General features: G+C 39.3%; 1 protein-coding gene across 4 annotated transcripts in view; it reads right to left on the bottom strand.

Annotated features, from left to right (window-relative positions):
- The window catches only part of kiaa1522 (KIAA1522 ortholog), a 55,076-nt gene that overhangs the window by 5,989 nt on the left and 21,213 nt on the right, over positions 1 to 27,874 (bottom strand). For 2 of the 4 annotated variants that reach the window (XM_047383575.1, XM_047383577.1), the window contains 6 exons: positions 2,365 to 2,523; positions 2,215 to 2,258; positions 1,974 to 2,109; positions 549 to 656; positions 291 to 457; positions 28 to 201 (listed from right to left, as the gene is read on the bottom strand). In XM_047383575.1, coding sequence (XP_047239531.1) covers positions 28 to 201; positions 291 to 457; positions 549 to 656; positions 1,974 to 2,109; positions 2,215 to 2,258; positions 2,365 to 2,523 — 788 coding nt within the window. Of the gene's footprint in view, positions 1 to 27; positions 202 to 290; positions 458 to 548; positions 657 to 1,973; positions 2,110 to 2,214; positions 2,259 to 2,364; positions 2,524 to 5,632; positions 5,787 to 27,874 lie in introns of those variants that run through there. The other 2 variants (XM_047383578.1, XM_047383576.1) reach the window with 2 other exon arrangements.

Below are 27,874 nucleotides of genomic sequence, written 5' to 3' on the forward strand. Positions count from 1 at the left end.
TAACTCACAAACTGATAGTATTCTTACCTGAGGCTCCTGGAGGAAGTTAAACATTGAGGGAGAGAGTGAAAAGGATGTTGTCATACTAGGAACTGCAAGAGATTTGGGTCTTATTGTGGATGTAAGACAAGGATGGGCCTGCTCATTTTGGTACATTCCCCGAAGTTGTTTCCTCACATCCTGTTCATCCCTAAAGACCTGCTCCAGAGTCAACACAAGACCATCTTAAGGTGAGAAAACAGTAACAGATGTTTCCATTCAGACCTTAATCTCTCTTTAGAGGGTTTTACCTCCAGTTCTGAAAGGTGGACCCTTGCTCCCTCTTTTTTTCCCAACGGATTCCCTCCATTCACTGTTGGAACGATAACGACACTTGACTGACTGTCGCCATCATGATTTTCATGATTAGGGAGCTGAGTCGAAACAAGTGGTTGAAAGGTGGAACTTCTGTTTAGAGCTGTAAAGAAAATGAAACACTGTTAACACATTATTAATAAAGACACACCAAATGCTTTCCTATTTAGCAAGAAATAACGATGGGAATGTACCAAGCTCTTTCTGGACCTGGTTAGGAATGCCCATTATGGTGGTCCGTCTGTTCCTCTTCCTGCTCCTATCAAGTCTTTTCACTGGATTCAAAGGCTTGAATGTGGAGCCTGATGGAAAGATGACAACCAAGGAAGACCCTAAATCCAGTCAGTATTGTTGATAAACAGATGATGCTCCAAATTAAATAATTTTAGGAAACCTGTGTGTGTGTACTCTTGCAAGTTTACCACCTTGGTTTAGCATGATAGCATAAAACAATTTATAATTAGCGAAAAAAACAACTTTGCTAAATGGGAAAGCCATTTATTCTTCATGTCACAAGTCTTTCTGGACAATAACATTTCCAAGCAGATAAAATTTAAAATGAAACAGGCATGCACATTACCGTACTACAACTCAATGGAAACAAATCCCAATAAAAAAAAAAAAAAAAAGAAGTATGGTTTGCATATGTATTCAGGCCCCTGAGTCAGTACTGTATGAAACTACTTTTGGTCAAACTCAGATTGGATGGATAACATCTGTAAACAGCAGCTTTCAAGTCTTGCTACAGATTCTCAACTGGATTATGACTGGATCATTTTAACACAATCATTCCATTGCAGCTGTGGTTGTATGTTTAGGTTGATTGTCCTGCTAGAAGAGAAACCTCCGCCTCAGTCTCAAGTCTTGTGCTGCCATTTACTTCCAGAATTGACCATAATGCAGCTCCATTCATCTAAGAATAAACTCTGACCTACTTCTGAATGGTGCAGAAGAAAAATCATCCCTACAGATCCTGCCACCACCATGTATTTTACTGTGGAGATGGTAGCTGACTGAGCTAAACAATTATATTTATCACAGGAGAGCATATTGTTGAGATTTATATTTCACTGAAAATTCAACAAGGTACAAATATTAAATGCTTTTCTTGAGCAAAAAGAATGTTGATCTGTATGACCAGAATCAGAATCAGATATGATCAGAATACCAATCGCACACACTGCGTGGGCACATCCAGCCTCTCTCTCTCTCTCACTCTCAGTCATGCTGACAGACAGACTCAGCCTTCCATCTGTGATATCCTGAGAAAGCCACAGAGTTGCCTCACAAGCTTAGAACTTCTAAGAATAATCTAAAAAAAAAACCCTCCTTAACTCTGTATATGTGTGTGTGTCTGTGTGTCAAGTTCCTCTGCCTTTGATTTTAAGCCATAACTACAGAGGCACCAAGCGGTGGGGAATGAGTCATGCATTTTAAGTAAGTACCCAGCTAGGACTCTTCGTGAAACAGCCATCAAACTTAAACTTGCTCTACTGCTGCTATAAGTAGTTCCTTTATCTTTGAGATGCAGAAGACACAGGTGCTTCTTTCTTAAAGCACCTACACACACACACACACACACACACACACACACACACACACATACGAATGATGTTTACCTTGGTGAGTAAGCCCAGGCTGGTTCAACTTAGCAGAAGTTGCTGTGGTATCATTAGTAGTGTTGGGTCTTGACTCCAAAGAGCTGCCTCTGTCCTTGGAGCTGCTATCCTGCTCTGGGCAGAGGGTATCTGTGGACTAAAGGGTACACACACACCAAGAGAATGGCAAGTTAGATGGTATTCTGACAGTGTGTCCAGGAAATGGATGAAAACTTATCTGCAAAGCTAGTGGGCCACTTACAACAATGCTTTCATTGTCAGCAAAGTTTATTCCGTTCTTGTGCTCTGTGCAAAGCAAATCAACCATATAAAAGTCACAAAACTTTCCCTTTTTCTTATGATATTATAAATATCTGTAGCTCCATGATTTAAGCTGCTCTGAATGTCTTACCTTCCTGCTGTAGTATCTTGAGCCCCTCCTGAGCTTCGGTGTGTAAGTCTTCCAGGTACTGAGGCCTGCTGCCCTCCATAAAAACATTCTCATGGTAGTGCTGGGAGGCCGTGTAGTGAACCGTCAGCCTCTTCTGGTCTTCATTCCCCTTCGGCCCAGCTGTTAAATGGGTTTTGGAATAAGGAGAACAAATGTTACATTCTAAAAGGGCGTAGCCTTGAAACTGAGATATAGGATGGTGGCCGAAATCAGAAGATCAGAAACAAAAAAAATCGAATCATTTTCCGATCAGTGAATCGAACCTTACTAAGCGCTACCAGTTCACGCTGACAACGCTTTTTGAAACTTTTAAAAAGAAATATTTCTTTACATCATGTCTTGACATGCCTGTGGTTCATTCAGGCAGCATGACAGAGAAAAAAAGAGAGCAAGATTGTTAGCGAATAACAGGAAGCCTTACTGAAAGTACAATAATTGTGTTTCATTCCTTTTTGTTTCAGTCTCTGTCTGTAATGAAACATGCTGCATTTTGGGAAAGTGGTCAGCCTTTCAGAGATTTGTGAGTCACGGTAAAGATCTAAAAAATACACATGGCTGTTTTTATAGTACTAGATGTCCTACCTGCTAATAGCATCTACAACAGCTCTTTGCAGAAACCTATATAACATGAGCTACTGCAACATTTAATTTGGGATTAATAAAGTATGTTTGCACTAAATTGAATTCAAGATGCTAAAACTAGCTTAAAAAACTCTGAAAACATTTTGTCATTGTTTGAAAAAAAACATTTTATTTTATTTCATGTGTTTTATTTTAGATTGATTCTTAAACAAAAAATGGCTAAAATGGGGATTGGCAAGTCAGAGCATAGAAGAACTGAAATTTGAAAAATAGCTGCAAATTTCTGACTATTTAATTGCAGCAAACACTTTACCTATTGGTCAAATTCAAATGAAACCATAATTTAAACCTTACAATAAAGAGTGAAATTTTTCAGTTGTTACCCCACTGTCCCCCAACAAACATGACCGTGAAGCTCAAACATTTATCTACTTCACACTGAATCTGCACTCCCACCTGCCACGACTGCTTGTTTACTTGCACCTTTGATGTAGCACACTGAGGAATTTGTAGGACAGATGTCCCAACATGGCCAAGGCTTTTAGCTGAACAACCATGACCTGGCTAATCTCCTCCTGTATCTTAATGCTTCCTTGCTAGTCCCTACGGGATAAGATAATCTGGCTCGTCCGCCTGTTAAGATGCTATATGACCCACTGCTGTGGGACCTCCCGTGTGGGAAATGGACTCAGTTCTCCTGCAAGACTGGCAAACACAATGAAGATGAAATCAAAGCCTAACATGCAAAAATACTGTTTAAAGTGAACATGTAGGTGATGGCTAATGTGGCCAGTTTTGGTACCAATCCAGATGGCATGAATTGATCAACAGCATTAGGCTTTGCAGGACTGCAAGAACAAAATACTTTTAGCTTTGGCTTAATATTCATCTGTTTGTCCTTGATGCTCACAAAACATATAAATAAAGCACTAGACATATATGAAGAATCCATCTAAAGGTGCATCATCATAATACAATGTATAACAATGCACTGCTGGCACATAGCATTACAGAATTAGCCCCGAATGGCAGTAGAGGTGACTATATAAAACATAATTGACAGATATATGTCCAACAACCCATTGCACATATAAAACTACACATATAAACTACTCACTATCATTTAGTCCCTTCTATAATTCCTGTAAACATACATTTTTTTACATAAAGTTTCATACCAACTTTATATTACTCGCTACCTTCCTTATATTGGTTCAAATTACTATTAGGACCACTGGACTTGTATGAAATATGATGGAATATAACCAAAATTAATTAGAGCATATTTCTGCTGGTAGAGTTTATCAACTGGAGTTATAAAACCAACATTTTCATATAGTAGACTATGAATAGATTATAGAATATTATTTTAAATCATCCTTTGTCAAAACAAAATATTGCGTGGAAGATGGTTCTATTTCATACATGAAAAGGTCAGGTACAATACCATCAAAACTATAAAGGTATGAAATGACAAATGAAAAATATGGAACTGTTGGAATATGCCTTATGTATTTTTTGGGTAAAGAAAGCTATAGAAAAAATAAAGCATGGACAAATATTTGGTTTTCGTCTTTGCCGACCTTTGGGGATTTTTTTTTAAGTGGCTTACATCCTCCTCCTCTGTAAGCAGAGGGAAGATAAGTATGAGTGCTCTTCCATTCTTGTTTCTGACTGTTTCAGCATTTGAATGATTACCCTGACTGTAAATGTAGCCAGGTTTAGGTGAGCAACTATTTCCTGACTTATGAAGATCAACACACACCTGCATTACTTGAACTAAAGTAAAAAAAAGTAAAGTATAAACTAAAGTATAAACTAAAAAGTGCTTGGGTTACATTGTTAGGTTGTATTCTACAGGTAATTTAGTGATACATATTTTTTTTCAGGACTTTTTTTTCTTACTCGTGTTAAAAAATTCTCTCTTCATTTATTTTAAGACTTGTTATACATCTTCACCAGGGGTGCCAAAGACTGTGAAGGGTCCTGTATGTAAGCTTTACAGGTATATTTTAGGGTTACCTGGATTCAGTTTCGTAAATAAAATGCAACAACAAAAAGCTTAATAAAGCCTCATGCTGCAAGACTGAGAGCAAAATCAGTGAAAGTGAGTGGCTAAAAGCTGACCTAAACAAGGCTCAAAGTGAGGTGTCCTCTTTCCCTCCTTTATCACTTTCAACACTGCTTCTCAGTCGTACCTGATTAGGTAACACTGTGCATATGTGCATTCACTCTGTATATGTGTGAGTGGACAGTGTTCCCCCCTATCCTCATGCATTCACACTGTTGAAACAACCCAAACCCTCTGTGTAAGGCGGTGGGAAATCGTTACCTAGGTCATAGGTTAGAAGAAAACACAACAACTGCAGTCATTTTATCATTAACGTATAAAGTAATGTAAGCACCAGTTGCATTTGTTTAAAGAAGAGGCTCATCTCAGATTCTGCCAGACCCCTGCATAAGGTTTAGAGATTTTGGTTCATTAGGATAACCAATGAAAAAAGACTCCCAGCAGGCCCTTTGAGCTAATTATGTTTGTGTTTATGGGATCATAAGTCAGACACCAGCTAACTGTTACCATCTTTAGATCTCCAGCCAAACTCTACAAGTTATTTACCCTGAGCCTTTCAGGCAAGCTGGCACTCACCCTTCTTCTTGAAGACAGACAGCAGAGAGTGGATGCTCTTCCTTAAGTAGACAACCATGCCTACAGCAGCTCCATAGCACTCAGAAAATTCAAATATAGTGGTAAATCAAAGCAATCCAACAAGTTTTAAATTCAATTCAGTGAGAAGATCAAGATGCTCTGACTTCTTAAGATTCTAGAAAGAAACAAAAAAAACAATCCCTTGACTGCAGCTTGGCTCCTGTTTACCGTAAATGCTTCTGCAGAGTGTCTGGAGAGAGACAAGTGCACAATGAGATCAGCTCCCAGCCAAAGCTGCCCGCCCCAGCTGCCTTATCCTCTGGGTCTGATACCCTCCTCCTCTCCCCTCCCCCTCTGATGATTCGTTTTTGCCTCTCTCTATTGCCCCCCGTCTTCTCCATCCTCTCTTGCTTAAAACGGCTGTCGAAGTTTGGCTACCCCCACTTTTCACAATATAGACAGACACGTGTGAGGTTGTGTTTATGCAAACACCAGCACCCACAGGAAGTCTAACCCATCTCATATGGTCGAGTTCGAACATTTCAGAGCTTAGAAATATAAAAAAAATATCTAAAAATGTTCATTTTGTGGATTATTTCTAATTTAGTTTTATAAAGTAACATGGTCTAGGGTCTAGATTAATCCCATAATAACTGATTTAATTAAGAGTTGTGAAGTCCTATTTGTCATTGTCTTCCTAATGAAGGCCTTCAGCAAAGTGCATCTGTCTGATATGTCTCATTATATAAGTGACTACAGGGGCTTCGTTTCCCAGCAGATGTTGCATCCAAACAGTCAAAAACTGAACAACTCATAACTATATTGTCTCACTTGCTCTCTTTCCTCTCCTCTTGTTTCTGCCATTCTGACATCCTTCACATCCTTCTCTGCCTCTCTCCTCCTTTCTGCCCCTTATGCAGCCTTATCGCCGACAGAGGTCCAGTTGAGGTTATAAATAGCTGCCATGGCCTCAGTTCCTCATCTCTAATGGTGCTGTCTGGGGATGGGCTTCTGTACAGTTGCTAATATTCCCTGACAAACTGCAGAAAATATAGCATCCTGCAAAATTAATCACACCTCTTGAACTTTTCCACTTTCTGTCTCACTAGAACCACAAACTTCAATGGTTTTTATTGGGGTTTGATTTTAGAGACCAACACAAAGTAGCACATACAGGTCCTTCTCAAAATATTAGCATATTGTGATAAAGTTCATTATTTTGCATAATGTCATGATGAAAATTGAACATTCATATATTTTAGATTCATTGCACACTAACTGAAATATTTCAGGTCTTTTATTGTCTTAATACGGATGATTTTGGCATACAGCTCATGAAAACCCAAAATTCCTATCTCACAAAATTAGCATATTTAATCCGACCAATAAAATAAAAGTGTTTTTAATACAAAAAACGTCAACCTTCAAATAATCATGTACAGTTATGTACTCAATACTTGGTCGGGAATCCTTTTGCAGAAATGACTGCTTCAATGCGGCGTGGCATGGAGGCAATCAGCCTGTGGCACTGCTGAGGTCTTATGGAGGCCCAGGATGCTTCGATAGCGGCCTTTAGCTCATCCAGAGTGTTGGGTCTTGAGTCTCTCAACGTTCTCTTCACAATATCCCACAGATTCTCTATGGGGTTCAGGTCAGGAGAGTTGGCAGGCCAATTGAGCACAGTGATACCATGGTCAGTAAACCATTTACCAGTGGTTTTGGCGCTGTGAGCAGGTGCCAGGTCGTGCTGAAAAATGAAATCTTCATCTCCATAAAGCTTTTCAGCAGATGGAAGCATGAAATGCTCCAAAATCTCCTGATAGCTAGCTGCATTGACCCTGCCCTTGATAAAACACAGTGGACCAACACCAGCAGCTGACACGGCACCCCAGACCATCACTGACTGTGGGTACTTGACACTGGACTTCTGGCATTTTGGCATTTCCTTCTCCCCAGTCTTCCTCCAGACTCTGGCACCTTGATTTCCGAATGACATGCAGAATTTGCTTTCATCCGAAAAAAGTACTTTGGACCACTGAGCAACAGTCCAGTGCTGCTTCTCTGTAGCCCAGGTCAGGCGCTTCTGCCGCTGTTTCTGGTTCAAAAGTGGCTTGACCTGGGGAATGCGGCACCTGTAGCCCATTTCCTGCACACGCCTGTGCACGGTGGCTCTGGATGTTCCTACTCCAGACTCAGTCCACTGCTTCTGCAGGTCCCCCAAGGTCTGGAATCGGCCCTTCTCCACAATCTACCTCAGGGTCCGGTCACCTCTTCTCGTTGTGCAGCGTTTTCTGCCACACTTTTTCCTTCCCACAGACTTCCCACTGAGGTGCCTTGATACAGCACTCTGGGAACAGCCTATTTGTTCAGAAACTTATTTCTGTGTCTTACCCTCTTGCTTGAGGTTGTCAATAGTGGCCTTCTGGACAGCAGTCAGGTCGGCAGTCTTACCCATGATTGGGGTTTTGAGTGATGAACCAGGCTGGGAGTTTTAAAGGCCTCAGGAATCTTTTGCAGGTGTTTAGAGTTAACTTGTTGATTCAGATGATTAGGTTCATAGCTCGTTTAGAGACCCTTTTAATGATATGCTAATTTTGTGAGATAGGAATTTTGGGTTTTCATGAGCTGTATGCCAAAATCATCCGTATTAAGACAATAAAAGACCTGAAATATTTCAGTTAGTGTGCAATGAATCTAAAATATATGAATGTTAAATTTTCATCATGACATTATGGAAAATAATTAACTTTATCACAATATGCTAATATTTTGAGAAGGACCTGTAATTGTGAAGGACAATGATAACAACTGTTTTTTTAAATTTCTTACAAAGAATATATGAAAGCTGCTTTGCTCAGACACTCTTTAGCCTATAGTGCAACCAACTGCCTTCAAAAGCCGCCTAATTAGTAGATAGTCAACCTTTGTGTAGTTTATTCTCAGTACAAATGCAACTGTTCTGTACAGGCCTCAGAGGTCAGATGAGTCCAAAATGTAACTTTTTGGCCTTTGTGTAAAATCCTATAAGTAGCAAAAACTAACACATGCACATCCCCACTGTAAATATGGTGGTGGTAGCATCAGGGTGTGGCAATGCTTTTCTTCCCCATGGACAGGGAAGCTGATGAGAGTAGGTGGGACTAAATACAGAACAATCCTGGAAGAAAATCTGCAAACCCTAATCATACAGTCAGAAGTACAGTGATCAACCCATAGTCACGTGTTTGAAAGGCCTAGTCAAAGTCCAGACATAAATGAAATTAAGAATCTGTGGCAAGACTTGATGTTAAAATTGATGTTCACAAATGCAATCCAAACTGACTTTTTTGCTAAATACATTTTTAAACATTTATCTGTAATAATTAAGCATAATGTTCCTTGGACTTCCTAATAATTCACTACTTGGTTTGGTCTGTCTCAAGAAAACCCAGCGCAATACTTTGAAGTTTGTAATTCTAATAATAAGTGTTACAAAGTTCAAGGAGTTTTGGATACTGTTGCAGGGAAACGAATGAAATACCACACAGGGGAAAAAATCTGAATAAAGTGTTGATTTTGTGCAAAAAAAAAAAAAAAAAAAAAAGCTAAGTCTAAGGAATGTTTCTGCAGTGGAGAAGCAGCCCTTCGATCCACTTGAATTGATGTCTGCGATGCCAATGAAGTGTCACGGCAGGGGGCTACAGCTGGGCGGCACCAGCTGGAAGACAGGGCCCTCATGCATTCACCACCCTCCAGGCACTGGGACGTGGTGGGGATGCAAAGCTTCTATCCTCACCCTGGGGTGAAGCGATGGACTGGCAAGCCCCAAGTGAAAGCAGAGGATCAGCCTCCAGGTGGAGCTGGAGTAAGAGGAGGCGTTCAGAATGGCAGCTTTAGACCTGGGAGCCATGCCAGAGGATTACCTCTGTCACTAGCTTCGCCTGTCCATCTCTATACCTTACACTCCTTCTCTAGCTTTTTCTTAGGTATTGATTCATTTCTGCAATGCTCCTCTATGTATCATGCGGCTTAAAGGAGCATTTTGTTTACTGTAATGTGGATCTGTCGGGTCCAAACCCTTCTTCTTATGGCCAACATAAATCTCCTTCCCCACCCTGTCCACAGGCAGGCTTTCACTTTTTGTGCCAGTTTTGGGGGTTCCTGGCCCAACGATGATAAACCCCCTGTTGTTTACCAAGACCCCTTGTATCAATATTCATAAGAGAGCCTAAAGAGACACCATCTGCTCCCGGGGCAGAGGGGAGAGAGGGGAGCCACATGCCTTTGATTCACTGCACAAAACCCACCATTCCCCTGCACGAGCCACCAAAAACACATTACAATGGGGGAGGCTTACTATTTGTCAAATTCTGAGATCACAGTTCAGCTGCAAAATATATGCTTGCATCTTCTTAGCCTGTTAAATCAGCCCGTGTAGATTTTCCAGACTTCTCTATGAAGCAAGAACAAAATAAAAACTATAAATCACCAGTTTTTGGCTAGTGGAGTTCTCAGCAGGTCAAATAGTTTGTATGAGTGCAACTACAGTTTAAACACTTAAATACACATGCTCAATAAATGGGCAAAGGCCATTAAAATCCCATGAAAGCTTAATTACAGCAACACTTAAAATAAATGAAAAGTACCAGACTTAGCATTCTCCTGTTCTCCTCCTATTATATGTCCTATCTTTAACCACAACAAACACTTATGACTGCTGTTGCACTTTTGTTCAAGCCTTTAAGTCTCTTGTATAGACCAAACTAAGAAAATAGAGACTCTTATGACTTCTAATTGCCACTTTTATCACAGAAATGCTATTCATTTGGGGTTCAAGGAAAGTGTTAAATAAGTGGAGCCCATATCAAAAGGACTGATTGCTTCAACATGTCTTTTTCCTAAACCAGCTTATAGCATCAGGAGGGTTCATTTATTTCTAATTTCAAAGAAACATCACTTAAAAGCCACTTTTACAGTTTTTATGTGATGAACTGCTTTGCTAAACAATCTATCAGGATCTGAGCCATGTCTGTTTGTTTGGTGTTGTTTACTATGCTTAGCCTCTAGACGGCGTGGAACCTGGAGGAGAGGTACAGGTGTTCTCTATCCCCCTGATTACCTGCTGAGGAGTATTTAAGGAGGAGGCTGCCAGCAACTCACTGCCAGAGTGTTGCCCTTTGTGGTACAGTTCAAGCCACATTACATTTGCCTTGACCTTGCCTTGTACTTTTGGTAATTTTGTATTTGTTACCTTGCAGGTTTACCTGAACCTGACTTTGCCTTCTGCATTGAACCCTGCCTGGATTACCATCTTCTAGAAAGAAGCTATCCAGCTCCATGAACAAAGACTCAAGCCTCTTATTATTTTGTTGGATCACACCAGCTGGCGGCCTCCTGATTCCTTCGTTCCTTGGATCTCCTACAAACCCTGTCCACCCTCCTCCATCCACTGCACCAACTTCAGAAACTCCTGGACCTACTAAACATCCTGGCACACCAGTATTCACCATCTCCAGTCTCACGGGTAAACAACCCCTTGGTCTCTCCACCCCCCTCTGGCGGATCTCTCCATCAATCCAGTAAGGCAGAATTATTATTTAAGAATTTAGATCCAGAGTTATCACTTGCTTAACGTTCTGTTTTATTTTACAGTTGGTATCCCGGTTCCAGTTCCCTGCACATTTCATTACACTGTAAATAAACTCATTACCGTTAAACTTGGTCTCCTGAATTGCTTTCTGCATGTGAGTCAAATCTGTTCAAAACAATATGACACAATCAAGAATAGAAAACATTTCATGAGCCCTGCTAGATCAGTATATCCAAACAGTTGGCATGACTACTGACAAAAAAATAAGTAGAACAAACCTTTAAAAATAATATACAGAAGGATTGCTCTTCAAATATGATTATATCCCACCTGACAAAATAATTAGTTTTTTTAATTAAATGTATTTGTCTAAGGAGCAAATCTCTCAGTGCTGCTAAAGCAGAATATGCCTTATCTTTCAGACACCAGTTAACAAAAGATGCAGTGCATCACCCTTTTAACATGGCCATGTAGTTTCATGCTCCACTTCAGAGTGCTAAATCAGCTCGGACTGTGCTTAAACCACCAGTATGAGACTGCAAAAGCAGCAGGACATATGATGAGGCTGTTTACTGTAGATTCACATGGCCAGTTTGTATTGATGATGAATAGAGAGCTGCTAAATGTGAAATATGACTCCCAGAAGGCTGACCAAGCCTAAGCCTGATGTTTATACACACACACACACACACACACACACACACTGGAAGATGTAATTCCTTGACCACATAGGGTGCATTAGTTCATGTCGTGTCCCCGGCTCACCCTCCCATTTGCTGCTCACGGAGTCAAACAAAGTGTGGAGTAAAAAGGGGATGCATGTGCTGTCTTTGAGATTGACTTGATGAGAGTATCAAATTATCAGTCAGACCACTTTATCATGGAAAAGCAGAGTGCACTAACTTCATACCCTGGTAGAGGTATTATCAGGTATGAGGTTAATCCAGTGCTGGAGGTAAAAACTAAAAACCAAGGGATTTTAAATAAAAATGATGTTCATTTTAACTATAGTTGGGTAGCTCATAGAATGGCAATGAAGGCTGTTTTCAGGATTGGTGAACACAGTGAAATAATCTAAGTTTTCAGCAGCTGTCGACCATCTTGGCCCCATTGCATTTCACAAAGGACACCAGTTTTTAGTCTCACTTTATGTCGCAAGTACAAAAACGTTTGAAAAGAAGCAAACACATCTGGTGGTTTTAGTCCTTGGTGCCAACGTCTCCTTCTGCTCCCTGATCCAAATGTCCCTAAAGAGTTTTGGAAAAACAGGCAGTGATTACGGTGCACCTTAAGCCTGGAACTTTTAGCAGAATGCCCAGAAAAATTCAAAACACACTCAATGACTTGGAGACAACATCTGCATTCTGTTTTTTGTTTGGTTTTGCCTGATTGTGCTGAAAGTGCTTGAAATGTATGTGTAATATGATGTAATATTAAAGGCTTTCTCACAAATGCTACTTAGTTCCTGTTTAAGTCCAAGTTATAATTATGAGGCCTGGGTTCATTTTTGAGCAATTTAAACTTGATTTTCTGCTTCTCTTTTTGATACCTCTTTTTTTTAAGTCAGAAAGGAAGTAGTTTTTGAGTTTTCAGCTAATATATTCCATGCTTTGGACTTACTGACAATGCTCAGATACTTTAAAATAGTTTTTCTGGTTTCATTTTGGATAGAAAAATGAAACATTGACAAACATGATGCAAAGGATCTGTCAGTGGTGTCAGAATACCACAACTGGGTAACCGTCACCCACTAATAACATTAAATTTGGTATCTGTTTCAGAGCTTTCTAAAAGTACTAAAGTAAAGGCTTGTTTTACTGTTTTTAAGGAATCTGGAACTCATTTGTTCACCTCTTAAGTAAAACTACAGTTAGCATGTTTTATGGGAAGGCTTTTCTTTTTTCTGTAATCATTTATTTGAGCTTTTTGTAAATGGTAAATTAGCTGAATTTATATAGTGCTTTTTTAGTCTGGCCAACTACTCAGAGTACACACATTCATTGATCAATATGCAGATCGGTAGGTAACTTTGTGTCTTGCCCAGCGGCACATTAACATGTGACAGGAGGAAGCTGGAATCGAACCCAAATTCTATTCTATTCTATTCTCTCCATATGGATCATACCCGAACCTGATACCTAATTTGCAAACTTGCTCCCTGTAAAGCTTCAGTATTTGGATTTTGTTAAAGGCAGAATAATGCATGTATACATTAAATGTTTCAAAAATAAAACATGCAAGATTAAATTTCAACATGAAGTTTCAATTTATTTTCTAAATGATAATTTTGTGTGACAAGATTTCAATTTCCAAAATAACTTTGTCTTATGATTTCATATAACATTCTAAATGAAATGACTGTCTCTGTATCTGTTTTGGTCGGCTAAAACTGTATAAATATAAAACCTGACAGCAGAAAGATCTTTCATATCAATATCATGCATTTTTTGCACAGTCTGTGCCTATTCAGCCTATTGTTTTTTATTTGCTTCCTCTTTATCTCAGCCTCTCTGTGCTCCACCAAGAGGAAATCAGAAATTCAGGTGGTTCATGTGTAGTGACAGTTAGTGTAGGCAATGATTTATGTGCTGTCCTCCAGGTTCCCTTACCCTTCCTCACCTTATTTTAACTCCGCTCCTTGCCGTCTTTTCATCTCCTCCCCCTCCCTCTAGTCCCTTAGTACAAGTTTTGTGTGTTTCATGCTCCCCCTTTGAATTGGCTCAATCTAACAACTCTGATTTCATTTGGAGCAGGCTCCCTTTACAGGCATCATTTTCATAGCTAAGGTCTACCTGATATGCTCAAGGAGAGGCGAGCTTAGTTTAGCTTCCCTTCTCTTTGGTTAATACTCAACCTCTCAGTGTAAGAGAGCTCATAACTCAGCTCCACTGAATACAAATCAGGGCTTCAGCCATGAACTGAGTAATGACACCCTTGTGTGTGTATGTGTGATTGGAAGTTTATTGCTGGTCACATTTTAACCCTCTCTTCCTTCATTCTGGCAGCTTCAGAATAAAATAAGGCAGCTGGAAGAGACTGACCACTGTTAAATGTTGAAATGTAATGATGAATTCATCGCCCTAAGAGGATTAGGCAGTACTTTCTATGTGTTTCAGAGCTACATGGTCCTCTACAAACCGCTGCAGCTGATGTCAAATAATGAAGTTCTTTCAGGATTGATGTCTTTGGCATCATGAAGAAATGTAATCCTAAAAATGGGTCTCAAACCTGTTTTCCAGACTAAATTGTCCTTTTTGTATAAATGTAACCCTTATTTAACCAGGAAAAAACTCTGATTTAGATTTGTAGTCTATTTTACTACAGTGTGTAGCAAGAGGGACAACAGTATAGGTTAAGGTTATGGTTCAGTATTTCCTATTCTACAGGACATAATTAAGGGAGTGCTGAGGTTCTGTGTGTTTCTTAACCGAGTTCTGTGCGAGGAGGATTTAATGAAGGTCATGGTCCGATTGTACAACGGTCTTCTGAAGAGAAGGCAATGTTTTAAACTATGCATACATGCTTTATACAATTTTCCACCTTAACACCCTCAAACATTTTTACCATCACAATCACAAACTGAAATATGTTTTGAGATTTTATACGACACACCAACAAAAAGTCCTCTATAACTGTAATTAATCTATAACCTGGCAGCTGTGTTCTTTGTCGTCCATATGCATTTTGTTTACTAATGTTCTCTAATAAACCTTTATTCCACACTTATGTGCTATCACACACTTATCTATCAGATGAAATCCCAGTAAAATCTATCACCACTTTTTATGGACAAAGACATCTTGGATTTTGTGGTGAGGGCTCCAAAAAAAACTTTATTTTGTTGGAATTTCCAAATTTCACTTGAAAAGAACAACTCTCATTTCTTTTTGGAATCATTATTCTGACTTATAAACGAATGTAATACTAACCAAGATGTTGTGACCAAATCCAAATGCATCTTAAAGGATATTAAAAAATAGTTGTTATTGAGAAACAGACCCCTTTGGTGTTGTTGGGACCCACAGCCATGGTTACAAGGTGAAAGGCCAGTACAGATTTTCCTGGAACTTTCAAAACAAATTGCAATAACCTACTTCCGGCACAGCCAGGAAACGGGTTAACTTCCTGTGACATCACTGGCCAAATAAAAGCACCGCTCTTGCTACATCCTGCCTCTACAATCCGGACTCTGTGCGAGGCTGGTTGGTGAGACAGCGCGCTAATGTCTCTTTGCTGGCAAACAGACATAAACTCTTCAACTGGATCCAAGGGTGTCATACAATCCCACGATCATATGCACAAGTTAAGTACTGATGAATTACTGTTGAAAGAATCCGGTATTCATTCATAAAAAGGGGTAAATTAAGGTATAAGCATTGCTTACTTTCTCTCTGAGGCCTGCAGAAGCAAACTGTCCCAGAGAAGTCCCCAGTAGAGACGCTGTCTCTACAAGCCGAGTGAAGCGGTTTTCCCTCCCTGAGAGAAGGACAACAGGAGCCGCATCACCATGGTTACGGTAAGGTGCAGTTTGGCAGCCAACAGAACAGCCGTCACTCCCCACAGCTAAGGAGATTAGTTGTAGCTAACCATTTAAAGGCTGTGGACGTTTCTTCAAACTTCGTCGCCTTCGACATCGTTCCTCACCACAGTTCATGAGGTTAAGTGTTTGGGCAGAATAATATAGAAGTGATTTAGATTGAAATGATCTAAACGTTTTCCATTTTATGAAGTTTGGTTTTGTGTTCTTTGTTTGTATGTTTTAAGGTTAAGACCAACTTTATTTAAAGGGTGATTTTTAAACAGAACATTGATCATAACGCGCCGTCCGCGCTTATGCATTTTAACCCTTTTATTAACCCTTGTATTTTAAAGGTGTGTGTTTGATTCTGGTGCTAAGCTATCAGCTTCTTTGTTAGCTTCAACTGCTAACAGCTAAGGACACGTGCTTGCCTGTTAAAGAATATTTACCCAGAAAGGTTTAGTTTTCAATCCAGTAAATAATATTTCCCTAACATCATTTTACTAAATTGGATAACTTTGTAAACACCATTAAGCCCCATTTCTCCAGAAAGATTTGGCTGTTTTCCAAAATACGTCTTTAAATGTTTTACCATTCCCTTAATACATTAGCATATTGTATGTATTATGCTAATACATGCAGGGCTGCAACTTGTTTTCCATTCTACACAGAGGAAATAAATCATTTGGAGTCTTTCATTCTGACTTCATTCAAACTCAATCGTAACCAGAGGTGACTGATTGCACCTTAGGTCCCCCTGTGAGGGTGCAAAAATGCAGAGCTATTCTTAGCTCCAGCAGCACCCACTGCGCATAAAAATAGTAAGTGTCACTCTGTTTTTTTAATTATCCCTCTCTGGCTCTCCTCTTCGCTTTCTTTCTCTCTCAACCTCGTAGGGGGATTATGGGGAATTTTCCAGGGAAGCATGGGATGCATTTATTGTCTGTCATTCTGACTAAAAAGCTTTTTGAGAGCAAAACTAAAAGCTCTGCAAACAAAGACACTCATAATGATGACTCAGAGTAGAGGCACAGTTCAGCTTGTGCTGAATGTCATCATCTACTGACCCAAAATAAAATAATATCTTTTGTTGCTAAGTGTTGCATGATAGTGAGTGCAGGAGTCCCCAGGGTGACCTTGGAAAATTAGAAAATGTTTGTGACGCAATATTCTTTAGAAGAACACGCTCTGAGAGAAGACAGAGAGCAGATTGTCCACTGGTGACGCAGGGACTGATGCCAATCAATGCAAAATCTGATGAAACTCAAATCTTTGCAGAAATCATGAACTACAACTCTTCCCACATAATTTATGGATAAGTCACATCTCTGTTTTGAAGAAAGTACATTAGGCACAAATAGGTGCTGCATGTCATAAGGCACTGTATTCACTAATGGTGAGGTGGGATTAATGATAATGAGATGCCTACAACTTCCATAAAGACTCAGTTTTCACAAAGACAGGAGAGGCCCAGGACTAAAGTCTGGTTCCTCTTGTAGAACTACTATCCCCTCTTGGCAAAGTCCAACAGTTCATTGGGTTAGTTTTAAATGTAGTAAGTACAGAGCATTTAAATTATCTGTACCTACAGTCTTATGATTATGTTTGGTTAAAAGTCAAAGCCCAGTGAAATGTATTTCGAAAAAAGGGTAACATTAATATTTCTCTACCTCAGGTAATATCATCAGTTTATTAGTAAATGTCAATTGAAACAGTTAGCATAGTGGCAAAAGGCAACAACAGAAATATTTAGCATATTAGCAAAAACAAAACAGAAATATTTTGCATATCAGCAAAAAGTAACTGAAATATTTAACATATTAGCAAAAATTAACAGTAATAGTTCAAAGGTAACACAACCATTTAGTATAATAGCAGAAACAAAACAGAAATAGCACATTAGGAGAAAACCAACAGAAATAGCATATTAGCAACATATTACTAGCAAAAAGTAACAGAAATATTTAGCATATCGGCAAATAGTAACAGAAATAGAGTATTAACAAAAAGTAACCGAAACATCCCCATATTAATTCAATTCAATTCAATTTTATTTATATAGCGACAATTCACCACACCTGTCGTCTCAAGACACTTCACAACAGTCAGGTTCATACATTCCAATTAATCCTAACCATTGAACAGTGCAGTCGGATTCAGTTATTTATTCAAATTGGATAAAAAGTTTTTCTATCTAAGGAAACCCAGCAGATTGCATCCAGTCAGTGACTTGCAGCATTCACTCCTCCTGGATGAGCATGTAGAGACAGTGGACAGTCACTGGCGTTGACTTTGCAGCAATCCCTCATACTGAGCATGCATGTAGCGACAGTGGAGAGGAAAAACTCCATTTTAACAGGAAGAAACCTCCAGCAGAACCAGGCTCAGTGTGAGCGGCCATCTGCCACGACCGACTGGGGGTTTGAGAGAACAGAGCAGAGACACAAAAAGAACACAGAAGCACTGATCCAGGAGTACTTTCTATGGGAAGGAAAAGTAAATGTTAATGGATGTAGCTCCTTTAGTCGTTTCATCTAGAAAGAAAGAACAGATAAACTCTGAGCCAGTTTTCAATGTTAGAGTCTGAAAGAGAGCACATATAATTAGTTTCAGTAAAAGCTCAGTCAATCGCCATGTCTAGGAGAGAGAAAGGGTTAAACACTAAAAGACAGAGCTATGTGGATCATCTGTAGAGGGTGAGCATTAAGTTGTTGCCAGCAGAAGCTTAACAAACCGTAACAGTAAAAATTACTATATTGGTATAAAGTAAGAGAAATAGTAGGAATATTAAAAATTGGTAACAGAAATATTTAGCATAATAGCAAAAACAAAACAGAAATAGTTAGCACACTATCAAAAACTGACAGAGAGAGCATATTAGCAAAAAATAGCATATTAGCAAAAAGTAACAGAAAGAGGAAGATTTCTTTTAAAAGTAATAAAAACACATAGCTCATTGCAACAATGTACCGGAAATATTAACTGTTTTAGCAAAAGTAATAGAAATAGATGGCAGAAATAATTCTCTCACAGCAGCTAGACTTTGTGACGTAGGTATGGAGAGTCACTAGAAACTTCACAGAAATGTGGAATAGAACTCCAACAAGTTTTAAAGCAGCAGCTCGTCTTTCAAAAATGTTACGGATCTACGGGGACTGTGGTTGTTTTTGTTTGTGTCTGAGAACATTAATGGGTTAAAACCCTATTACCTATATTATTTAAATGACGAATGGATTTACTCCATCTTTAGTCACAGACAACTGTAAACAAATGATGATGTGAATTCTCCTACAGTTACATTTAACAAACTATGACCTTAGTTAAAATATTTTAAATGACATCACATAATTATAATGTTAAAAAGGCAACCAAGTGTGTAGTAGTCATCCTAAATAAATAATGAAGTAAATAAAGAAGTACTACCCACTAGGGCCTTTTTCTGGGGTAAATATCTGTTTTTATTCTGATAGAAATGTACAGGGGGAACTATGTCTCAAAAGGACCGTGGTACCTGGAAAAGGCTCCTGTAGTGGAAACATGCCTTAAGGTGCCACCACAAGGAACAGAAATAACTTGCTTATTCGCATAAAGTGAATTAAATTGTAAGTCTATTAGGAAAAATGAACAGAAATACTCAGCTTTGTCTAAATGTTACAAAATCCCAACAAATGTGGCTGTTAACTCCGAGGCAAATTGAGTTTTGCGTTTCAGCTCATCACTTTCTTATAATAACACAAACAGCATCCACAATATTCTCCTCTTTCCAACCCTCTCTCATGAACAACACTTCATCTTCTTCATGGGAAAGTCCAACATTTTCCAGCAGTGGTTTTAAATAGACACACTGTCACCAATCCCTCTTCCTTTGTTGCAAACAGCTCTATGCAAGATCAAGCTTGCAAACTGATTAAAAAACCTCATATGTAAATGACAGAGGAGCTGATAATAAGGCTGTAAAACTAGGCACTTCTGTCCTTCTCCCTGAGATCTTGTTCATGAAACACAGCAAAATAAAAACAATCCTAAATTTCAAAAATGTGAGCTTTGGAGAAAATACAATTTGTATTAGACTAGAGCTCTGAAAAAAGTCACACTGATAGATAATGCCACATCTGCTTGGAAGACAACTTGAAAAAGCCACTTGATTGTCGTGGTGTGAGGTGGAGCAGGACCAAAGCGCAAACAGGAAGACAGGATGGTGAGTAGAAAGGTTATTTAATAAAATAACTGAACTTAGTCTCTACAGCTAGGAAACACAGGCAGGGTAACACAGAGATATGGAAACAGGGATGTCAGCAGAGGATCTGGCAAAGAACAATGAGAACCAGCCGGTATAAATACAGGGGCAGGATGAAGAATGATCCAATGAACACAAGGAGCTAATCAGGAGAGAATCAGAAGCAGCTGGAGGAAAGGGAGCCTAAATAATACTGAGGGTGAGTGACTAACACAAGTGAGCAGGGAGTGCAGGGAGGTGACAGAAAACCATCTAAATAAACTGGAGACAGTGAACAATAATACTAACTGAAGAACATGGAGGAACCAGATCTATAAGGAAAATAAAAACTAACACAGGAATCCAAGAAAGTAACCTAAGCACAAGAATAAATTATGATATGTGGCAAAGAATCTCCTAATAATTACACCAATAGGGTTGTGTTAAAAAATCTCTCTTATATACCTATTAATGGACGATGGGAGGAAACAGTTAGACCAGAGGAAATCTACACAGGGACAAAATGAAAACTTCACATAGTAATACACTATATTGCCAAAAGTATTGGGTCCCACCACCAAATCAATGTATTCCATGGCTGCAGGTGTATAACGTCTGGTATGGAGAAACTTGACTGGCCTGCACAGAGTCCTGATCTCAACCTTGTTGAACACATTTATGATGAATTAGAGCGGAGGCTGCAATTCTGGTTTTCTCATCTAAGTATGAACACACTCCTAAACCTTGTGGAAGGTGTTTGGAGGACAGTTTAAGTTGCTGAATAGGATGTCATCAAAGTTAATTTACATGTAAAAGTAGATAATTTTGGCAATATACAGGTCCTTCTCAGAAAATTAGCATATTGTGATAAAGTTCATTATTTTCCATAATGTAATGATGAAAATTTAACATTCATATATTTTAGATTCATTGCACACTAACTGAAATATTTCAGGTCTTTTATTGTCTTAATACGGATGATTTTGGCATACAGCTCATGAAAACCCAAAATTCCTATCTCACAAAATTAGCATATTTCATCCGACCAATAAAAGAAAAGAGTTTTTAATACAAAAAACGTCAACCTTCAAATGATCATGTACAGTTATGCACTCAATACTTGGTCAGGAATCCTTTGGCAGAAATGACTGCTTCAATGCGGCGTGGCATGGAGGCAATCAGCCTGTGGCACTGCTGAGGTCTTATGGAGGCCCAGGATGCTTCGATAGCGGCCTTTAACTCATCCAGAGTGTTGGGTCTTGAGTCTCTCAACGTTCTCTTCACAATATCCCACAGATTCTCTATGGGGTTCAGGTCAGGAGAGTTGGCAGGCCAATTGAGCACAGTGATACCATGGTCAGTAAACCATTTACCAGTGGTTTTGGCACTGTGAGCAGGTGCCAGGTCGTGCTGAAAAATGAAATCTTCATCTCCATAAAGCTTTTCAGCAGATGGAAGCATGAAGTGCTCCAAAATCTCCTGATAGCTAGCTGCATTGACCCTGCCCTTGATAAAACACAGTGGACCAACACCAGCAGCTGACACAGCACCCCAGAACATCACTGACTGTGGGTACTTGACACTGGACTTCTGGCATTTTGGCATTTCCTTCTCCCCAGTCTTCCTCCAGACTCTGGCACCTTGATTTTCGAATGACATGCAGAATTTGCTATCATCCGAAAAAAGTACTTTGGACCACTGAGCAACAGTCCAGTGCTGCTTCTCTGTAGCCCAGGTCAGGCGCTTCTGCCGCTGTTTCTGGTTCAAAAGTGGCTTGACCTGGGGAATGTGGCACCTGTAGCCCATTTCCTGCACACGCCTGTGCACGGTGGCTCTGGATGTTTCTACTCCAGACTCAGTCCACTGCTTCCACAGGTCCCCCAAGGTCTGGAATCGGCCCTTCTCCACAATCTTCCTCAGGGTCCGGTCACCTCCTCTCGTTGTGCAGCGTTTTCTGCCACACTTTTTCCTTCCCACAGACTTCCCACTGAGGTGCCTTGATACAGCACTCTGGGAACAGCCTATTTGTTCAGAAACTTATTTCTGTGTCTTACCCTCTTGCTTGAGGTTGTCAATAGTGGCCTTCTGGACAGCAGTCAGGTCGGCAGTCTTACCCATGATTGGGGTTTTGAGTGATGAACCAGGCTGGGAGTTTTAAAGGCCTCAGGAATCTTTTGCAGGTGTTTAGAGTTAACTCGTTGATTCAGATGATTAGGTTCATAGCTCGTTTAGAGACCCTTTTAATGATATGCTAATTTTGTGAGATAGGAATTTTGGGTTTTCATGAGCTGTATGCCAAAATCATCCGTATTAAGACAATAAAAGACCTGAAATATTTCAGTTAGTGTGCAATGAATCTAAAATATATGAATGTTAAATTTTCATCATTACATTATGGAAAATAATGAACTTTATCACAATATGCTAATTTTCTGAGAAGGACCTGTATATTTAGGAATCTGTTTCAAATTGTTTTATCATTAATATGAGAATTATAAAGTGGCCTGTGAAGAAATAAAGAGGCCAGGTTTAAACCTGACCAAAACCGTCTGCTGTGAGGTTGAACTGATCATGTCATATTATGTCGTCCGAATCACACCGCACACATTAAACCTGAACAGATTGAGTGTTTCCAATATTCACTACCTCTATAGCAACACATACATGTGTTGTAGTGAGGCTATAGTGGTAGTGACAGCAATATCAGTGCAACAATATGCATGTGTCTGCGAGAGACAGAAGAACAGGTTTCCCTGTGTTAACTTGAGTGGCCAACAAACAGGAGCTCCCTCTGTCAAATGTGAGACATCATTTTTCCTGCAAGAAACAAATTCTTTGTCCTCATTCTTCTCCACTGAAATCCCAGCACGCACAACAAACAGAGTAAGTCTCCCATTTGTAAACAAGTCTGAGGGATTTTGACAGAATCAGTCGCCCACAGTTGTAAATCCTTGTGAAAAGTTCATGTCGGAATAAACCTGCTTGAAATGCCAAAGTACAAAAATAAGCCAGGGTTGGCAGAGACTGAAAACTTCCATGCCTAAGTCCAAGGTTTCTTGGCACCAGGAAAATTATATAAATATATTTGCTAAGGATGAAGGCTGGTGGGTTTTGGCTGGTGGAAAATTATCAGATTTTAAGTCCTAAGTAGATAACATAGTTAATTTACGGAAATCCTGAAAGGCAAAATAAAACATGAAGGTGACATTATGCAACTCATAGAAATGTGTTTATGTTAGCAGTCATCTACAGGTCCTTCTCAAAATATTAGCATATTGTGATAAAGTTAATTATTTTCCATAATGTCATGATGAAAATTTAACATTGATATATTTTAGATTCATTGCATACTAACTGAAATATTTCAGGTCTTTTATTGTCTTAATACGGATGATTTTGGCATACAGCTCATGAAAACCCAAAATTCCTATCTCACAAAATTAGCATATTTCATCCGACCAATAAAAGAAAAGTGTTTTTAATACAAAAAACGTCGACCTTCAAATAATCATGTACAGTTATGCACTCAATACTTGGTCGGGAATCCTTTTGCAGAAATAACTGCTTCAATGCGGCGTGGCATGGAGGCAATCAGCCTGTGGCACTGCTGAAGTCTTATGGAGGCCCAGGATGCTTCGATAGCGGCCTTTAGCTCATCCAGAGTGTTGGGTCTTGAGTCTCTCAACGTTCTCTTCACAATATCCCACAGATTCTCTATGGGGTTCAGGTCAGGAGAGTTGGCAGGCCAATTGAGCACAGTGATACCATGGTCAGTAAACCATTTACCAGTGGTTTTGGCACTGTGAGCAGGTGCCAGGTCGTGCTGAAAAATGAAATCTTCATCTCCATAAAGCTTTTCAGCAGATGGAAGCATGAAGTGCTCCAAAATCTCCTGATAGCTAGCTGCATTGACCCTGCCCTTGATAAAACACAGTGGACCAACACCAGCAGCTGACACGGCACCCCAGACCATCACTGACTGTGGGTACTTGACACTGGACTTCTGGCATTTTGGCATTTCCTTCTCCCCAGTCTTCCTCCAGACTCTGGCACCTTGATTTCCGAATAACATGCAGAATTTGCTTTCATCCGAAAAAAGTACTTTGGACCACTGAGCAACAGTCCAGTGCTGCTTCTCTGTAGCCCAGGTCAGGTGCTTCTGCCGCTGTTTCTGGTTCAAAGGTGGCTTGACCTGGGGAATGCGGCACCTGTAGCCCATTTCCTGCACACGCCTGTGCACGGTGGCTCTGGATGTTTCTTCTCCAGACTCAGTCCACTGCTTCCGCAGGTCCCCCAAGGTCTGGAATTGGCCCTTCTCCACAATCTTCCTCAGGGTCCGGTCACCTCTTCTCGTTGTGCAGCGTTTTCTGCCACACTTTTTCCTTCCCACAGACTTCCCACTGAGGTGCCTTGATACAGCACTCTGGGAACAGCCTATTCGTTCAGAAATTTCTTTCTGTGTCTTACCCTCTTGCTTGAGGGTGCCAATAGTGGCCTTCTGGACAGCAGTCAGGTCGGCAGTCTTACCCATGATTGGGGTTTTGAGTGATGAACCAGGCTGGGAGTTTTAAAGGCCTCAGGAATCTTTTGCAGGTGTTTAGAGTTAACTCGTTGATTCAGATGATTAGGTTCATAGCTCGTTTAGAGACCCTTTTAATGATATGCTAATTTTGTGAAATAGGAATTTTGGGTTTTCATGAGCTGTATGCCAAAATCATCTGTATTAAGACAATAAAAGTCCTGAAATATTTCAGTTAGTGTGCAATGAATCTAAAATATATGAATGTTAAATTTTCATCATGACATTATGGAAAATAATGAACTTTATCACAATATGCTAATATTTTGAGAAGGACCTGTATATGTGTATTACTGGAGGAATTTAGTAAACCAAAAAAATAAAATAATTAAAGGGTTTGTAATTAATGAAGCTCAATAAGCGGCATTTTTATCAAATAGCAATAATTGACACAAAAAGCAGAGTTTTTCAATTCAATTCAAATACATTTTGGTTGATCACTCAATTAATAAATAGACATCTACATGAACTTAAACAGTATTTTGTTTCACTGATGTTTTAGGACAAACTCCCCCAAAATGTTTAATAATATGTATGAAAAACACAAAAAACAGGAAACCTTTGCTCTAAATTTGAAAATGAGTCCTTAAAAATATTTTATATGCCTTTCAGGACTTTCATACCTTTTTCATACCTTTACAGTCAAGCTAGCACGACAAATCTTTAAAAATGGTTTGATGATGTTTCTGAACAACACCACCTGGCAAGCCATTATTAGTAGATCTAGGCTGGACCCAGCTGCATTAAATAATCCCTGGTTTGGTCATTATCTTTACATCTGAATTGAAATTGATATAATTTCACCTAATTTTTGTGGGATGGGTTTTGTTTTGCAGTTCTTAATCCCTTTGATTGCTGATAAATGTGAGTTCAGTGATGCTTAATCTTGTATTTTATGTTGTTTTTTTTCCTACATCAGATGGACAAAACATGCAGGGGTAGTCAGGGGTTTTAAATCACATAACAAAATGCAGTTAATGTAGGTGAAGATGATAACATTTAAAACCTAAACTGCATCAAATTCTGTTTAACTCTGAAGTAAGAATGATGGCCAATAACCACCTGGTAGCCTGGGCTTTTCTGTGTTTACAATGTTTCAGGGCATGGATTATTTATATTGAATTATATGATAATACAGGAAGCCAGAGGCTCAGCCCCATTACACAGCAATGCTCAGTTCTTCCATTCAGGAGGCTGAGTTCCGCTGAAACATATCTACAATCTAAGCAACAATATGGACACAAAATATAAAACTAAACTGTCATGACTTTTCTGGATTCTCCCACATAACAATGTTGAAAATATTCCCTTTCTTGGAAACTAAAGCTGCATTGATGTATGTCTTTAACCACTTAGCAAGAATGTAACAAACTTAAAGTTAAAAGGATTTTTTGAAGCTAGATTAAGTGAAGGTATCAGTAATAGTTTCATTATCTCTAATTAAAGATGTTGAATCACGGTGAGCTTGTGGAAATCCTCAGAATGGTGGAAGGCTAACTGCTAGCAAGATGTGGGGGCTTTAGGCTGATTTTAGCCATTTACAAACAGCTCAAACTGAAAATGCTTAAATCTGTGGGACACAAAGCAGTATTCGTGGAAACTAAACATCTACATTTTCACAAGAGGCAAACACCATCCATGTTACTAAGTCATGATAGCTGATGCTGCTGGTTGCATTAATCTGCCTCATCAGCTCCAAGTCTGCTTTATTTGGCATTCAGAGTCAAATGTTAAGCGTTTGTTGTTAATTCTCTTGGTCCTAACAGCATATGGAAAACTAGATTTTATATAAAAAAGGTAGATGGAGTGGGTTTAAATCTCTGCTAAAATGCTAGGTTTGTGTTACAATAATTTTGAGACCATGGTAAATGATTTCTGAGCTTTTTCTACCTTTTATATGACATATAACCTGTATAATTTAACTAGAAAATAAGCATAAATATTTAGCAAATCTAAAGCTGCTGCTGTAACTGTATTGAAAGTATGCCATATATAAATTATGGCACATCAAAGACAGTCACAAAAAGTGCAGAAAATAGGCCTATATAACAGTGAAAGACTGCAGTCATGAAGGCTGCCAAAGAGCTTGAATATAACTGTGAAGGAGCTGCATGAGTTTCTGGTTATTATTGGTTGTGTTCTTATGTGACAACAATCTCCTTTATTCTCCATACAGCTGGACAAAAGGCTGATTTTTTACAAGGAAAACATCAAGGCATCAAAATGGTCCATTTGGCCAAAATTTCCAAGCAGAGACAGCACTGCAAGTCGCTAAAAGAACACTATCCACAATGAAATATGGTGGTGGCAGCATCATGCTTTGGGATTACTTTTCTTTAAACGTAACAACGTGGACTAAATTACAAACAGTTCTAAATACCAGTCAGCTTTGACCCAAAATCTTCAAGGGTCTTCTAAAAAACTGAAGATGAAAAGATATTTCATTTTTCAGCATCACTGTGAATCCAAGCAATAAAACAATGGCAGCATCTGCAGAACATTAGAGTTCTGAAATGTCCCAGCCAATGGCCTAAATCTGATAGAACATCTTTGGGGTCACTTGAAGAGGGCTGTGAACAAGGGATGTTCTCACAGTCTTATAGATTTCAAGAACGTTTGCAAGGTAGAGTGGACAAATATTTCCCAATCATGATGTGAGATCCTGTAGCACTCCTGATAATGATGACTGAATGCTCAAATTGAATCAATAAGTGCTTCAGCAAAATATTAGTTAAAGGGTGTGCACACCTATGCAACAAAATACCTGAAGTTTTTAGTTTTTGTTTTTCTCTGTGTAACAGTGTTATTCATTTTTCATTTAAATTGCACAAGTTACACACGATATTAAGGCAGAAAAAACCTTTTAAAGGATTTTTTAGCTCACAAACATCTTGCATTTCAACAAAGGTGTTTGAACGTTTTATATCCACTTAAGCAGGAAGAAAACCACTAAATAAGAACTGGATTCAAGCTCTCAATGTCATCATACCATCTTTTACAACATAGGTCTAAATGTGACCAATCAACAGTCATGCCACTGCATCTCTAGAGCTGAGAAGTGTTTCATTCTGGAGTTTTGAGAAAAAAGGTGGTGTGATGCTTATAGATAACGTTCTGGTGGGAAACCTTGGGTCCAGTCACTCATGAGAATGCTACTTTGACACTTACCTCCCATATCTAAACATTGCACCTAATCTACACCTCTCCTTGGAAACAGTATTCCCTGAGCAGCTGTCTCCTTCAGCAAGACACTGCACCATGCTACACTGCACCAACCCTAAAGATTAGGGTCATGGAAAGAATGCCTTCCAACCAGAAGAGCTGAAGCGCATTACCAAAGAAAAATCATCAAAATGCCA

The sequence above is a fragment of the Girardinichthys multiradiatus genome, chromosome 13 (assembly GCF_021462225.1).
Source record: "Girardinichthys multiradiatus isolate DD_20200921_A chromosome 13, DD_fGirMul_XY1, whole genome shotgun sequence".
Classification (NCBI taxonomy): domain Eukaryota; kingdom Metazoa; phylum Chordata; class Actinopteri; order Cyprinodontiformes; family Goodeidae; genus Girardinichthys; species Girardinichthys multiradiatus.